General features: G+C 43.4%; 1 protein-coding gene across 6 annotated transcripts in view; it reads left to right on the plus strand.

The window, feature by feature from the left end:
* The window catches only part of kazna (kazrin, periplakin interacting protein a), a 175,285-nt gene extending 160,979 nt beyond the window's left edge, over nucleotides 1-14,306 (plus strand). The window contains exons 6-18 of one of the 6 annotated variants that reach the window (XM_031844832.1): nucleotides 65-201; nucleotides 755-925; nucleotides 1,390-1,473; nucleotides 2,482-2,671; nucleotides 4,073-4,209; nucleotides 4,596-4,719; nucleotides 10,040-10,248; nucleotides 10,418-10,536; nucleotides 11,343-11,574; nucleotides 11,685-11,786; nucleotides 12,442-12,608; nucleotides 12,795-12,936; nucleotides 13,339-14,306. In XM_031844832.1, coding sequence (XP_031700692.1) covers nucleotides 65-201; nucleotides 755-925; nucleotides 1,390-1,473; nucleotides 2,482-2,671; nucleotides 4,073-4,209; nucleotides 4,596-4,719; nucleotides 10,040-10,248; nucleotides 10,418-10,536; nucleotides 11,343-11,574; nucleotides 11,685-11,786; nucleotides 12,442-12,608; nucleotides 12,795-12,936; nucleotides 13,339-13,497 — 1,973 coding nt within the window. In that variant the 3' untranslated portion in view covers nucleotides 13,498-14,306. Of the gene's footprint in view, nucleotides 1-64; nucleotides 202-754; nucleotides 926-1,389; nucleotides 1,474-2,481; nucleotides 2,672-4,072; nucleotides 4,210-4,595; nucleotides 4,901-10,039; nucleotides 10,249-10,417; nucleotides 10,537-11,342; nucleotides 11,575-11,684; nucleotides 11,787-12,441; nucleotides 12,609-12,794; nucleotides 12,937-13,338 lie in introns of those variants that run through there. The other 5 variants (XM_031844835.1, XM_031844834.1, XM_031844836.1 and 2 more) reach the window with 5 other exon arrangements.
* Nucleotides 14,307-14,532: the final 226 nt, after the last annotated feature.

Here is a 14,532-nt window from a genome sequence, read left to right on the forward strand (position 1 = left end):
CTCTCTCTCTCTCTCTCTCTCTCTCTCTCTCTCTCTCTCTCTCTCTCTCATATCTTCCTTGCAGCCATGAAGTCGGACCGCAAGCGCCTGAAGGTGGAGAAAGCAGACCTGGTGAACCAGATGCAGCAGCTTTATGCCACGCTGGAGAGCCGGGAGGAGCAGCTCCGCGACTTCATACGCAACTATGAGCAGCACAGAAAAGTATGGCACCCATTTCTTGTCTCTTCTTGCTGTGTTGGTTGGATGCACATTGGCGCAAAAAAAAGGCCTGTCCAAGCAACAACAACTAGTGGTTTTATAAATAAGTCAACACATGTGTTGTTCCTCAGAAATGTGTGTGCATGCTCTTGATAGGAATATGTTACAGTTGTGTGCACAGTCCAGTCAAGTGTAAAGAGAATTGTTAAGCTCTCTGCATATTTAACTTGAGTGACTGTGACGATGTTTACATGACTACACATTGAGTTTGTTTTGGCTTTAGGATTAGATGTTCAGGTATATGTATTGCTGGTGCATTATATGTTATCATTTCCGGATCTGTAACTTAACAAATACAGCAGGTTAGGAAGGCTGTGGTCATTTGAAAATCACTGACAAGACAATACAGGAAGTAGTGAAATTGGCAATTTAGAACCTTCTCTTCTTCTTGACTTTGGTTCGGTGCCTTTATTTACCAGGTTTGACTCATCAGGTTTATTTTTCGAGGCCATGCTTGGTATGTGAAACAATCCATCAGGATCTCTGTGTCTACTAGGAGAGCGAGGATGCGGTGAAGGCACTGGCCAAAGAGAAGGACCTGCTGGAGCGAGAGAAGTGGGACCTGCGGCGGCAGACCAAGGAAGCCTCGGAGCACACGGGGATGCTGCGCTCCCAGCTCGACCTCAAGGAGAACCGCATCAAGGAGCTGGAGGCTGAACTGGCCATGGTGAGACAGACAGACAGAAGACGGGGGGGGGGGGGGTAACTAGACAGACAGACAGACAAGCAGGCGGAGAGACAGACTCCCTTAAATGCTTTTAAAAAACATTTATCTCTTTCTTTGACATTGTTAAATTAGATTTTCTCCATATTTTTGTTTATACTTTGTATTCATTACGTGTGTAAATATAGGTAAGAATAAAGGACACTTGATGCATACTGAACACAACCAGTACAGTTAACAAGGCTCAACACAAGTTGAAACTACTGACAAGATCAGGGAAGACATCATACTCACAGCAAATAGTAGCAATATACGTATAAAGATACAAAAAGGAAAGTCCAAATTATAAGATTCATGTGTTTCACTGTTTTAAAGGTAGCACGTCTGTCTGTCTATACTGCATATAGTCAAACAAAGAACGCCTTTGAATGTACAGCATAGCCATCCGTCATGTCTCCAACCCTCAGATGAGTAACTCTGTCAATCAGAGAATGGAGATCCGGGTGTTTGAGCGGGTTGCGGACAGGGACTACTCTCCTAGGGTCATGGCGGTAAGATGGTCCCCCAGTTTTCAAATTGTACCTTTGTTGACCCTCCCGCTCCCTGGAAATCTCTCCTACTTGTGACCTAATTGACGTTTTCTTTTGACTAACCCTCAGCCGACCCTGATCGATCCCAGTGATCCTAACATCAGTGATCCCACGGGTTCCCGCTATGATTGATCTGAATGTGGTTTTAATTAAGCGAAGAAATGCTTGGGGGGGGAAATATTCTGACAACTAATGATTAGTCCAGAGGTTTGTGATTGTGTTCTGTTTTGCATGTCATGGGCTATATGATTGATAATCGTTAGACCGCTGGTAGGTGGAGATGATTGAGACGAAGCTGATTGCTTCAGTGTTGATTTGCAGCCTGTCGTTGCTTGGCATGATGATACGGTTTGCACAATAACAACAATTGAAGCATTTGTGAAACGGCAACAAGTCGAGGCTAATCAGAAAACGCACTCACAAAGAAACCAAACGTTTGACACAAAATACACTTGCAAAAACACATCTCCCAAGGCTCCAGCAGCTCACTGTGGTTCCTGCTAAAAGATGGCGAATTGTACTTTGTGTGGAGGCTCAGCTGAGAAAACTTCAAGAAAAGCTTCATAATTTCCCAGTTTATCCATTTTTTTTACACACCACACCATCCCCTGACTTTGTTCCCCAAAAGGAAGCAAACAGCAAAAAACCTCCAGATATTTTTCTCCTGCTTTTTTTTTCTTCTCCCCGGCTTTCTGGAGTGGTAAGGAGAGATTTCACACAACAAAAGACGAACATGAACACAGCTGCATTTTTCATGAGGCGACAACCACACGAGGAGCCCAAGGGAGAACTCACTTGCCTGCATGCACTCGGGAGACTTCGTAGGATTCTGGATACATAACTCGACATGTACATGTGCACACATATGACACATAAATAACAACAATGAAAACACAGAGAAAAAACACCAATTCACTCAAATTTGCTCTTCTTTCTGACTGATTGCATCCATCTGTCTACCTTCTCAAGGCCAAACAGTCACTAGCAACCCTGACCAAGGATGTGCCCAAGCGTCACTCTCTGGCCATGCCCACGGAAACGGTTGTCAACGGCAACAACCAGGAGTGGGTGATGCAGGCTGACCTTCCGCTGACCGCTGCCATCAGACAGAGTCAGCAGACCCTCTACGTCCACACGGGCCATCCCACAGACAGACAAGGTAGGAACGACGTGACCTGCTGGTTTTACCGTCCTCTGGCCTCTGCATGCTCACGTGAACCTGCTTCACACACATTGACGCCCGTCTCCTGCTCAGTACGACCAGATCGATGTCCACCGGCGATGCTCCGGTCGCTCCATTTCATGCGCTTTATGTAGCCGTTACACTGGACATATTTTGGGATTTTTACAGCTTCCATTTGTCTTTGCCGCACACAAATATTTCCTCTGTATTTGACAAGTGGTGGCAGCTGAGGATCAGTTGGGTGTTAAGTATTGTTCCTGTCTGTTAGAAGTGAATTTACTTCATATGTTTTGTCTTAGATGTTGCAGTAAATTGACCCATCTTGTAAGGCAAACTTTAATCTATATTTTGCTTTTTTCGGCCACTATTTCTACTTTTCAGCACCTGCTCCTGCAGCGTCACCATTGAACTGACTTGTGCTCACAAAGGCGGTGGAAAAACACCCTACAGGCACACATTTGCAGCTAAAGTGCATCGCAAACTGCAAGCCGAAGCAAGAATAGTCATTGACTCCCATTTGAAATTCAAAACACTTAATAGGCAGCTTTCCCATGCCTAGCTCAGCCACTTTGACTTGTGTCACTCCGGCTGGCAAATAGAACCGTGTCCTTTCGTTTCCTGTGTTGCACTGCAGCAGTGCAGCTAGCTAACCGTGACTCATCCTGATCTATAATCAGGGCCTGTTATCAAAGTTCAAAAAACGTTTTGCCTTTTCAGCATCAAATGTCTGCACAGGGGAGTCAGTACGTGGTAAATTAAAAAATATTTTTAAATTGTTATTCTGAAAAAGCTTTGGTCCTGAAGTAACATTATAGTTAAATAATCTTCCCCCTCAGAATGAATAGTAAAGTGTCATCAAAGTGTCTGGGCCAGCCACACAGAAACAAAACTTCAAAAAAAATGTACGACTAAACATTTCTAAACCTAAGGACTACCGGCACCATCTCAGCCGACACAAACTAGCCTTGCTTCCACCAAAGAAGACGTCCGTCTCAATCCTGGAGCTCAAACGGCTTGTTGGGGACATCTGGAGGAAGAAGCCGACAAAGACACTTAAAGAGAGAAAACATGTGAACAGTCGCGAACAATGCAATTGGCTGTACTATATGTATATAATTTTCACTGGTACACACACACGCACACAAACACACACTCGCTCTGTGAAGTTGTTTTCACTGTTGCTTAGCAACTACGGATGATTGCGAATAATTTCGGCTATTGGTCCGGGGCTTTTTTTTGATATATTTTCGTTTTAGGATGTAGTGGCAGTGTTGAGAAGAATCCGATGTGCCCTCTTCACTACTTTTGGTGCCCACTAACCCCCCCCCCAAAAAAAAGAAAACAAGTCTTATCTGTTTCCCCTCTTGTCCCATTTAGTGGCTGCCGTGCGAGTGAGCCCGTGCCACTCGCGTCAGCCCTCCATCATCTCCGATGCCTCGGCGTTGGAGGGAGACCGGTCATCCACACCGAGCGACATCAACTCGCCACGCCATCGGACTCACTCCCTCTGCAATGTAAGAGCTGCCCACCACCTCTCCCTCCCAAGTAATCACCTCCTCTGTAGTAACTGCCGACTGCACTGCTCCTTCGCCGCTGTCGTTTCCTTCCGCCGTCATTCTGGCTGAATTCATGTTTGCCCCACGCAGCGTTTGTCGTGTACTCACTCTGCAGCTGTGACTTGAATTGATGTGGAAACCAGTTTGTGGTTGTTGCATAATTGCAATGCCTGGCAGCATGTCAAGGGACTTCCCCTTTGTGTTGTGATCTCTATCTTTCCCGGTCTTTATCGCCCACTCTGCACCACTTCTGCCGGCCTTCTCTGCTCTTGTAACTCTGTTCCTTCTGACCGTGTCTTCATCTTCTCCTTCCCTCTGCTGTCTCTTTCTCTTTCTTCCCTCAGTCCCTAGAAGATCTGGAGGAGGCGAAGCGTAAGAAGAAGAAAGAGAAGATGGGGCTGGGCTCTCTGTCGCGTGTCTTCGCCCGGGGGAAGCAGCGCAAGTCCCTTGACCCTGGTTTGTTTGATGGTACTTCGACGCCTGATTATTACATAGAGGAAGACGCAGACTGGTAAAGCACACATGTCCAAGCGAACCAGCTGGAGAGCCTTTTGTGGCGGTGATCAGAAGACAGCATTGTGTTGTGTGTGTGTGTGTGTGTGTGTGTGTGTGTGTGTGTGTGTGTGTGAGAGAGAGGATGGGTGTGTGTTTGATGTCAGTGTGTACAGCTAAAATAATGTGTGTGTCTGCCTGCACAGTCTCACACACATCCATACTTCCATGTGTGTGAGAGTGTTTGCATGCGTGTGTCGTCCATGATCAGAGGCCATGTGAGGAGCCGGAGGCGCGTCTTGCTTCGCTGAAGTGTAAACCTTAACAAGCAAAATGCACCTGTATGTATGTACAGTCCTGTAAATAGAGTGGACAGTGTGACACAGCGACCATGTGGATATGTTCTATTGTATCTGCCCCTCCAAAACAACTGTGTTACTGGATCTTTGAATTGTTCTTTACATTTTGACTTTTTGTTTTCACTCAACTGGAAACTTGAAGGACTGCTGTACTTGTAAATAACAACAGTTGATGTGCACTCTGTGCGTGTAAATGTCTCCTTGTCCTGAATGCCTTTTGGTTATTTTTGACATGTACTCCCTTCCCCTCACTACCTTTTTAACTTGAACTCCTCCCTGTTTATTGTCCTGCTTGGTCCATCCCCCTCCTTCCACACTGCCATGATGAGAACAGTTTCCTGTCGGCAAACATGCAGACTCCTCAAATCCGCCTCTAATTCGGTCGTACAACACATCCCTCAGCCGCCAAGAAAACTGCACTCCTTGATGTTCGCTCAAATGAGACTTCAAAGACGCTGCTAAGTGAGGAGTAAACTTTCTATGCAGAACAGTTTGTTCCACATCAACATGAAGCCAAACAGGAAATGTAAGAAATGTGTTTTCTATCTGTCAAGATAGAAGGTACATGCCTGAGGTACATGTGTGACATGCATGCACATAGTCCCAGTCCCCAAATGCATGTTGAACAAAACCCCTGCTGAACAGAGATGTATTTCTCTGGGTATGTTGTCGAGGAGGGGTTTAAAAAAAAAAAAGAGAGGTCAGTTACTAATTTCATGTTTATTCATGATTTTAATTGTTATTCAGAAAAACGTTCTGATCAGTGTCCAAGAGCTTAACATCCCAAACTGAACATAGAACATTTTAATCTGCACCTACAAGGCTCTTTATACAAACTTACATTTCAAATATATTAAAGGTCAGCGAAGTCAACAGTCACAAAGAAAACCCAGCACTACACTTTGAATGCTTAAGTAATTATCATACTTATTCATGAGGCTTTGTACCATTTTCTTACTGTAGGATCTTACAGTAGCTTGTAACCTTAGTGAAATTTATCTGGGGAAAGTTGGTCTAAAAAAAGAAAGCTATTATCATAGCATGAGTAGGATATCGTAGGTATTATACTGATGGTCAAGGAACCTCAGGAATTAGGTCACTTTACCAGAAAATCTGAACTTCAATTTAGAGGCCTGAGCGCGGAGCAGACATTAAATGAACTGTTGTAACAATAACGAGTGCCAACCCAGGAGCTTAAAAATCAGATTTAAGCGGGCTAATCAAACTGAAGCAAACGCATACCTTCTCCCACGATCCCCAAATTCTGATGCAGAGTTCACGCCACCAGCTGAAAAAAAAAAAAAAAAAAAGCAATTAACTTTGTGCCAAAGGTTAATGGCGTTTCTTCAAGCACAAGAATGACTAGAGACATTGGATTATTTTCCTCCTTTCATTGGATGTAGCCGGAGTCTGCACTGCCACCCCCAGGAAATGGTTTCTCTCCCTGATATTAAACTAACACTGGGTATTTGTCAGTCTCATCTGAAACACTACAGAGTCACAGATTACAATGGAGCTGTGTTCCACACACAGTGCTTGTCAAAGATTATCATTTAGCTCGAGCTGCATTTGGGGCTCGCAGATATTGGATTTAGAGGTGAATCCCGAAGGTAATTCATAGATAAGTCACCATGTATTTAATTGTATGTATAAGAACAACAGCTCAACCACTTTATTTCATTAAGCATTTAATGAGATGTATGGAAGTCGAGGCTATTTTTTCATTTAACCAACCTCAGCTGAGGGGGAGGAAAAAACATATCAAATGAAAAACATTGTATGATTTTTATGTTTTGAGCCACGGTCTCTTTGTTTGTTTTTTTATTTTCCACAAATATTTTTCCTTTTTTGTAAATTACAGAAATAAAATTAATATTATTATTAAAAGAGTTTTTATTTAAAGTTAAAGATGTAGGCCTCATTGGAGGACTTCTATTGTGAGGTCCTGAGATGTTTAGAAGTGGATATAGTAGCGAACTTTTAAAGGCATGGCAACAAAATTACGCTCAAAAGAGCTAAGAATAAGATTATTTTAAAATAAAATAAATAACGTTGAACTTCCATGTGGCTGTCCTCTCTTTCCCTGTGTTAACGTCTGTGTGTTCACATGTTCATTTGTCTTGGTGTGCCTCTAATCCTGATTCGTCCCTCTATGCTGGAGCGGCTGCCATTTTTAACGAGCGTTAGCCTCCCTCGGCCCCGCAAGTCCGTCTGTGAGAGGACTGCATCCCCAAAAGCTTCCAAATGGCCTCCTTTCCTCTCTTTCCCAATTCTAACTCCTCATGAAGAATAGGAAAGAATTACTTCTTCCTCTTCGATATTGAAATCAATGATCAGAAAACAGAGGAGATTGGAAAGGAAGCCATGTCAGATTGTTGGAACAGGACTCATACGTGTCAGCACATGGTGTCAATAATGTTCTGCTTTGATTTGACCCCTGACCTCTAACACTGACCCCCCTCTTGCCTGACCTCCTCCGGACTCTCAACACAGTGAAGCGACCCTCGAAGTAATCAATCAGACTCAGTAAGACCAAGGTACACAAGTTCCAATTGCTTTGAAAATGAGCTGTGCTGCTGGGTTGCAAGCTGTGTTTGCAGATGCCTGCTGACTCTCAAACAGCATCACAGAATGACCTTGGAACTGAGCACTTCTTCAAGTTCAATCTAATTCGGATGCAAATCATCCAAAAACAGTTGAGCGCTGTCGTAATGTGATGTGCTGTCGGGAGCAACAGATGATAACAGAACAGCATCCTCTTGCATTGAAGTCTCTTCCTCTATGAGTTGAACACAGATTTCAGATTGAACAGATTCTCATGAATCTAGCAGATTAAAGAATAGTTTGACATTTTGGGAAATACACTTCTTTGCCTTCTTGTGGAGAGTTGATTCTACATTCATGTCTGTAAGTTAAATATGAAGCTAAGGCCAGCAGCCGGTTAGCTTAGCATAGACTTGAAACAGGCTGTAGCTTCATATTTACTGCGTGGTATCAATCTTCTCATCTAAGTCTCGGCAAGAATGTAAACGTGTTCCCCCGGAATCTCAAACTATTCTTTTATTAACTTCCTTTAAACTGAAATTCAAGCTACAGCCAGCAGTCCAAAGAAAGCGGATAAGCACATTTCCCAACATATAGATGTGTTCATTTAAGGCTCTCTACTCATCATGGATGTAATAATTCATCTTAAATGTCCATCTGGACATCTTGGTCCATTCAACTGTAAAACATTTTTCATAGCAAAATCTGAAAAATGTCAAATATCTAACAAATGTATCGCATGCATTTCGGTACACGACACTACCTGCTCCTCCATTTCTCATCCCGAGTGTGACATCACATCAGAAACGCTGCCGTGTTGTAGCAATAACATCCATTACACCAGCTATTGAAGGGCACGTTTGAGGACTGATTGCTTGAACAAAACCGTTTCCTGCGTTCACTGCAGTTCTCTCCACACAAAAGCCCTCGCGATCCATCACTGTTTACAAAAGGCACCTAACACTCATGGGCTCAGATAAAGGATGAAAACTATTCACAGTAGTGCGGCCACAGCGCTGTCGGATGTCTTTTTGACCACGCTCTCCGCTTTCAGTGTTGTTTTTTAAAAAGGTGCAAGAGGGTCAGCCCCACAGGAGGAACCGACTCTCAGCTCAGTCCAGTCTCCAGAAGTTTGGCCTTCAACTGCATGTTAGACAGTGAGGTTTTCTTATGTGGCGTGCCTCGGTAAGAACTGAAAAACAGACCTTTTATCTGGACAAAAGTGCTTTTCTGTCCAAAAAGCTGATTTATTCTACTTAATATGAATTGCTCTCAGAGGGCCACTTAGAAGTGCACCTTCAGTTTACATATAGCTCTTAGGAGGGCACATAAAAGCATCCAGCTTGAGATGAATTACTGACATTGAGTTTCATACCAGCCTGCCATCATTTAACGGTGAATCTCTTTTTTGGACCAGCACACATCGGTGCTGTAAAGCTTGCCATAAAGGAGGTTTTTTTTAAAATTTGGAAACAAAGAGACCAAGAATATTTTAGTTGGGGTCTGTTTTAAGGTTGAAGGCTCCAGGCAACACTTCAAACTGAATGAGTCACATAGCGAGCGTCATTCCATCTTACATTTCTATTTTTCTACTGAAACAAAGTGGATGTTTTGGCGGGTCAAGATTCTGAGGCCGTCCTTTGACATCTCAGGTGGATGCTTTGTTTCAGGCCTTGGCAACTGCTGAGCTTAGAACTGCTACTAGGATGCCACCTGCTGGTAAAGACAGAGAAATGTCTCTCAGTTAAACAAATTGAACTGCGTTTTTGGCCGATATATATTGAAATCTTGAGAAAAAAGTAAATGGGAAACATTTGGCCCAATTTTGTAACATAACAGTCAAGCATTCCAAGGCTATAGGGAATAATTCAAGGGGCATTTAAAGGACACATTACAATTTCAAGGCATAATTTACCCTATAGTTAATTTGTGAGTCCGATTTCATAATGCAGCAAAATGGAACTTAGTTTTCTAAATTGCAGGCTTTTTTTGCTTTCATGGAGCTGTTGCTGCAGGCTAATTTAGACAGATTAGACGGTCGTGTTAATTCAACAGCTCAAACAGCTGCCTGTTTAATGGACTTCTTAAGTGATGAGCTTGTTTATAAAAGCTGCAACTTTGTTTACAGCGTCCCTGGCAAACACTTCGGCTTGTTGTCATGCAGCCAAAAGCTTATGATGTTGTTTAGAGCGGGTTTGTTTTTAAGAAATTATTCATGTCTAGTTCCCTTCACCCCACTGAGCAGATTTTATGTTAAACTGATTTTTAAAATTTCTGCAGTGTGTTGGGATTAACTCTTTGCTTTCTCACTGCTCACTATACCCACTACCACCTCTGCCTTCACTCACACCCTCAACTACATACCCCCCCCCCTTCCTCACCCTCCCACTTAGACTCAGACTGCCTCTCCAGCCCCACCCGCCACAGCCTCAGCCTGTCCGACGGGTCGGAGGACCAGCTGGACCGCCTCCAGCAGGTGGAGCTGGCCAGGATGACGCCCATGTCCCAGTGGAGGGCCGGCACCGTGCAGGCCTGGCTGGAGGTTGTGATGGCGATGCCAATGTACATCCGCACCTGCTCAGACAATGTCAAGAGTGGAAAGGTAGGATGAAACCACTGACATCATGCAGGTGGACTCACTTTGCATTTTTCTTAAAAGCATGTTCACTGCTGCAAATGCATTACCAGTTATGTAATCTGTTATTTTTCTATCCACCTCGTTTAGAAGACACTTTGTGGCTTTAGTTGCTAAACAGTATCACATTTTGCAGGTTTTACTTGGACTAACGGATGAAGACCTGGAGCTGGGTTTAGGTGTCAGCAGTTTAATGCATCGCCGGAAACTCCGCCTGGCCATTGAGGATTACAGAGATGCTGAGAATGGTAGAGGGTGAGGAAGGGACACGGAGAATTCTTGTGGAAACTTGTACACGATGTGGTAATGTAAGAGGGCCATCTGTTGGTGATTTATAGTCACAACATTTACAAATTACAATATTGACTTTAAATAGAGAGATACATGTTTAAACACGAAGCTACAATAAATGCAACAGTCTCGCTGTAACGCTAGTTTTGAAAGTTTCCTCCTTTCACATTCAAATTAATGACATGCAGGTCAATTAAACTGTAAACTCTCCATAGGAGTGCGTTTTATAAGCGCAGCAATAAGATAGTGATCTGTGAACAGCTATATTAAACAGGTTAAAGGATCAATTCACCTAAATCTCACACACACACATAAAAACATATTTTCTCACTTGCTTGTGTGTAACCCATGCAGCTGCTAGTGTGGGTTTTGAGGTATGCAGCCTCATTAGCATCCAAAATTCAACAGCAATGTGCCTCTCCAAAGTCAGTGCCCCTGTTACTCTGGATAGTACCAGGTTGAAATTTTGCAGACAGTTTGTTTTGTTTGGGATCCATCCAAATGTCAAGACATTCCACTCAAAACCACAAATATCAGTCTCATTGTGGTGTTCGAGCAAAGGTCAGGGCATCACCAAAGTCTGCATGATTACTCCTCTGGGAACCATTAATGTCAGCCGTCCAATAGCTGTTGAGATATTTAAGTCTGGACCACGGTGATGGATCAAACAAACAGACAGCAAAGCCACTGGTACATCTTCATGGATTTATACCCCAGTGATTCAGGTGAAGTGACCCTTCCACAAACGTTATTATTTAAATTGTCTGCAGGCTGTCCAAGGCTGCAGACATGGACCACCACTGGGTTGCCAAAGCCTGGTTAAGTGACGTGGGCCTGCCTCAGTACTCCCAGGCCTTTCACAACCACTTGGTAGACGGGCGTCTGCTGAACTCCCTGACACGTCGCGACCTTGAACGCCACCTCAACATCACCAAGAAGTTCCACCAGGTCAGCCTGCTGCTGGGCATCGAACTGCTGCACTTACTCAATTTTGACAAGGAGGTAAGTGAGTTTCCTGCGCCGTGTTCACGACCGTGAATGTACTCGGCTGTGCTCTAGCAGTATAGGTGAAAACGGTTGAGTAAAAGGTTTCTGTTGAAAATTGTTTCCAGGCACTGCAGGCTCGTCGGATACAGTGTGAGCACCAGAATGTGGATCCGTTGGTGTGGACCTCTCACCGGGTCATGAAATGGATCAAGGAAATTGACCTGAGGGTGAGGACAGAGAGATAGAGAATGCACCTTTAAGACTGAACACATGTAAAACACTCATAAACAACTCATAACAATGTATTATTATTATATTGGAGCTACAGTCGTTGCAACAAAACAAATATTGGCATTAAATACTAATAACCAAGAGATAGTAATGTATTGAGTATTATAAGAACACTATCACATGGTATTGTGGGTAACTGAGGCACTTGTGTTAACTCAGCACTCCCTATCTCCACAGAGTGATAGAAGGTCTTTGTTAATGTATTTCTTTGCTGCTCCAGTTGTTTACAAAGCCTTTTAGAATACCGCCTCTATGGTGATGCTGGATGTCCCAAGTCAACATTGTCTTGACATGGGACAACATGTTAACATTATGAGGTAGCACCACATTCAAGGTGTGTAAAGATAAAGGCCGCGTGGTCTGACATCCTGTTAATGTCCTCAGGGAGTGTGAATTCATGCTCACATTAACAAATGAATCAATATGTTCTTTGTCTCGGAGCCAATTTGGCATCATTTTTGTAAGCCTGTTGATATCAGTGCCTTTTCCTTTAGCCGGCAGTGTGCACGGTGTTACATCAGAAGAGTTCACATTCCATCTTACAAATGAAAATCAGTCACTCTTTGGCCTTCTTCCCCTCCACCTGTCCAGGAGTTTGCAGAAAGTCTTCTCAGCAGTGGAGTTCATGGCGCCGTCATGGTGCTTGACCCCACTTTTAACGTTGACGCCATGGCAACAGCACTGGGGATCCCGAGCAACAAGCACATGGTCCGCCGACACCTTGTTGAGGAGATGAAAACCTTGATTGTCCCAGCCAGGTGAGAGGAGACATTCACCGAGAGACCGATCCCACTAAGGCTATACATATAAAAAGATTAGATAAGAGTTGCTTAACCTGAAGGGGACAATCGCTGATGCCGTATATTTGCTTGTTCTGGTGTCTTTTAAATGCTATTTGAGGTCACTGTCCCCAACTCTCTGCTCCAACCCATGTTCCCTTTCAGGACGGATGCCAAGCAGGACTACGAGCACCTCGACCTGGGAACACCACCGACCCTCCTTCGCCAGAACTCCCTGGGCAGACCGCCCAGCTCCACCGGCCGACACACGGATGACGAAGGCTCGCTGAGGAGGAGGGCTGTCAAGGTGTGTGTGTGTGTGTGTGTGTGTGTGGGGGGGTACTCTTCTTGAACCTTTCATAGTTGTTTCTCTAAATTTCAGCCTATGTTTTTAAGGAAGAATGACAATCAGGCTCGGTTGCTTAAAACATGGAGCTTAGTTCGAACACATAAGAAGAAATTTGAAGAAATAACAGATTTGACATAGCAGGCGTACAACATTAATGAGATCGGTGCAGATAAGACAATCTGTGTGGCACGTATGAATACATGAATTAATACATGATACAAGACACAAACTACATCTAGGCTGAAATGGAAAAAGGTGCTTTAATTACTGAGAATAGTTCATCACAAGCACCAAGTAAGCAGGGCCTTGTCTGAGTGTATTTGTGGTAAAAAAACAAAAAAAAACAAATGTGTGTTTCAGCCTCCAACAGGCTTCAGCCCCAAAGCTCGCAATGGGCGAGACCTGAGTTGTCATAGCAGCTACGGCTCCCTGCCTCGGGAGGTTCGAGACCAGACTCCGCCCAGAGCTGAGGGAAGCCCGATCCACGGCTACACCAGCATCGAGGTCACCAACGTTTGACGTCATCACAGTGAGACCAAACACCGGTTGCCAGCTTCATCACAGCTAAATCTACACCATGGACGTTTGTCATGTGTACCTGAACATGAGACGGTTATTTTCTCCAGAGATGAGAACTTACAGGACAGATTGCACTTTTTAAAACAAGACAGGATTATTTTTTACAAGTCTCCTGGTTTAACAAAATGTTCGTTGTGCGCAGGTGGTATTTTGATGTTGATGTCAGAGGGCAGGGGTTTCTCTCACCTGAATCAAGAGATGCAGGACGCAAGTTAATAAATGATTATTTTTCTATTTTTTTTTGTGTCTAAATGGTTCTTTGTGAATCAGGATTTGACTTGGCAATTTGGTTTTGTTGACTGGATGCTAGTGACTGTTTCTCTGAGGGAAATTAGAATTTTTCTTTTTGTATAATACAGGGTACTTGATGACAAAATGAAAAAAAAGTTTCATATCAATGTAAATTGTTCTTGTTTCATTCAGTTCTGCTGTTTGTGATGCCTTGTCAGTGTAGCTGAGGACAGTGGAGGGGAAAAAAAGACTTGAATTGAATTTTAAATTCTAGAGTTTATGTTTGATAGTCATTTTTTTCATCTTGCACATTTACACAGTCGTGTCTCAACAGATGTAGCACCCTCTTCTGATGTTTTATACTGTGAAGTAAATGTGGAAAAAAGAATTGAACAATGGCAACAAAAGATGACTGCAGAGAAGTATGTCCATAGAAGCCTCAGGGCTGAAAGATGTGAGGATGCATATATGTAAAAATGATAAAGTTCCTTTTAATGAAATAAAGATGACGTCTTACATTTTATAGTCCTGTGCATCCATCTTCAGCAGAAAGTTCAATGAAAAAAGTATTTTTTTCACAAAAACAATAAATATAATGACAATATGTAATGTGAAGGGGGTTTCTAACAATTACAAACTTACAGAGAGTTATCAGTGACCTCTACAGCTCTGTACTAGATAGTGTTACAGATCTCAACAACCCTGTTTTTTTTGTACACCTACTGTAAGCTGCATGTACAGAAC

This window comes from Anarrhichthys ocellatus, unplaced genomic scaffold (assembly GCF_004355925.1).
Source record: "Anarrhichthys ocellatus isolate YVR2014 unplaced genomic scaffold, GSC_Weel_1.0 scaffold5, whole genome shotgun sequence".
In the NCBI taxonomy this organism is placed as follows: Eukaryota; Metazoa; Chordata; class Actinopteri; order Perciformes; family Anarhichadidae; genus Anarrhichthys; species Anarrhichthys ocellatus.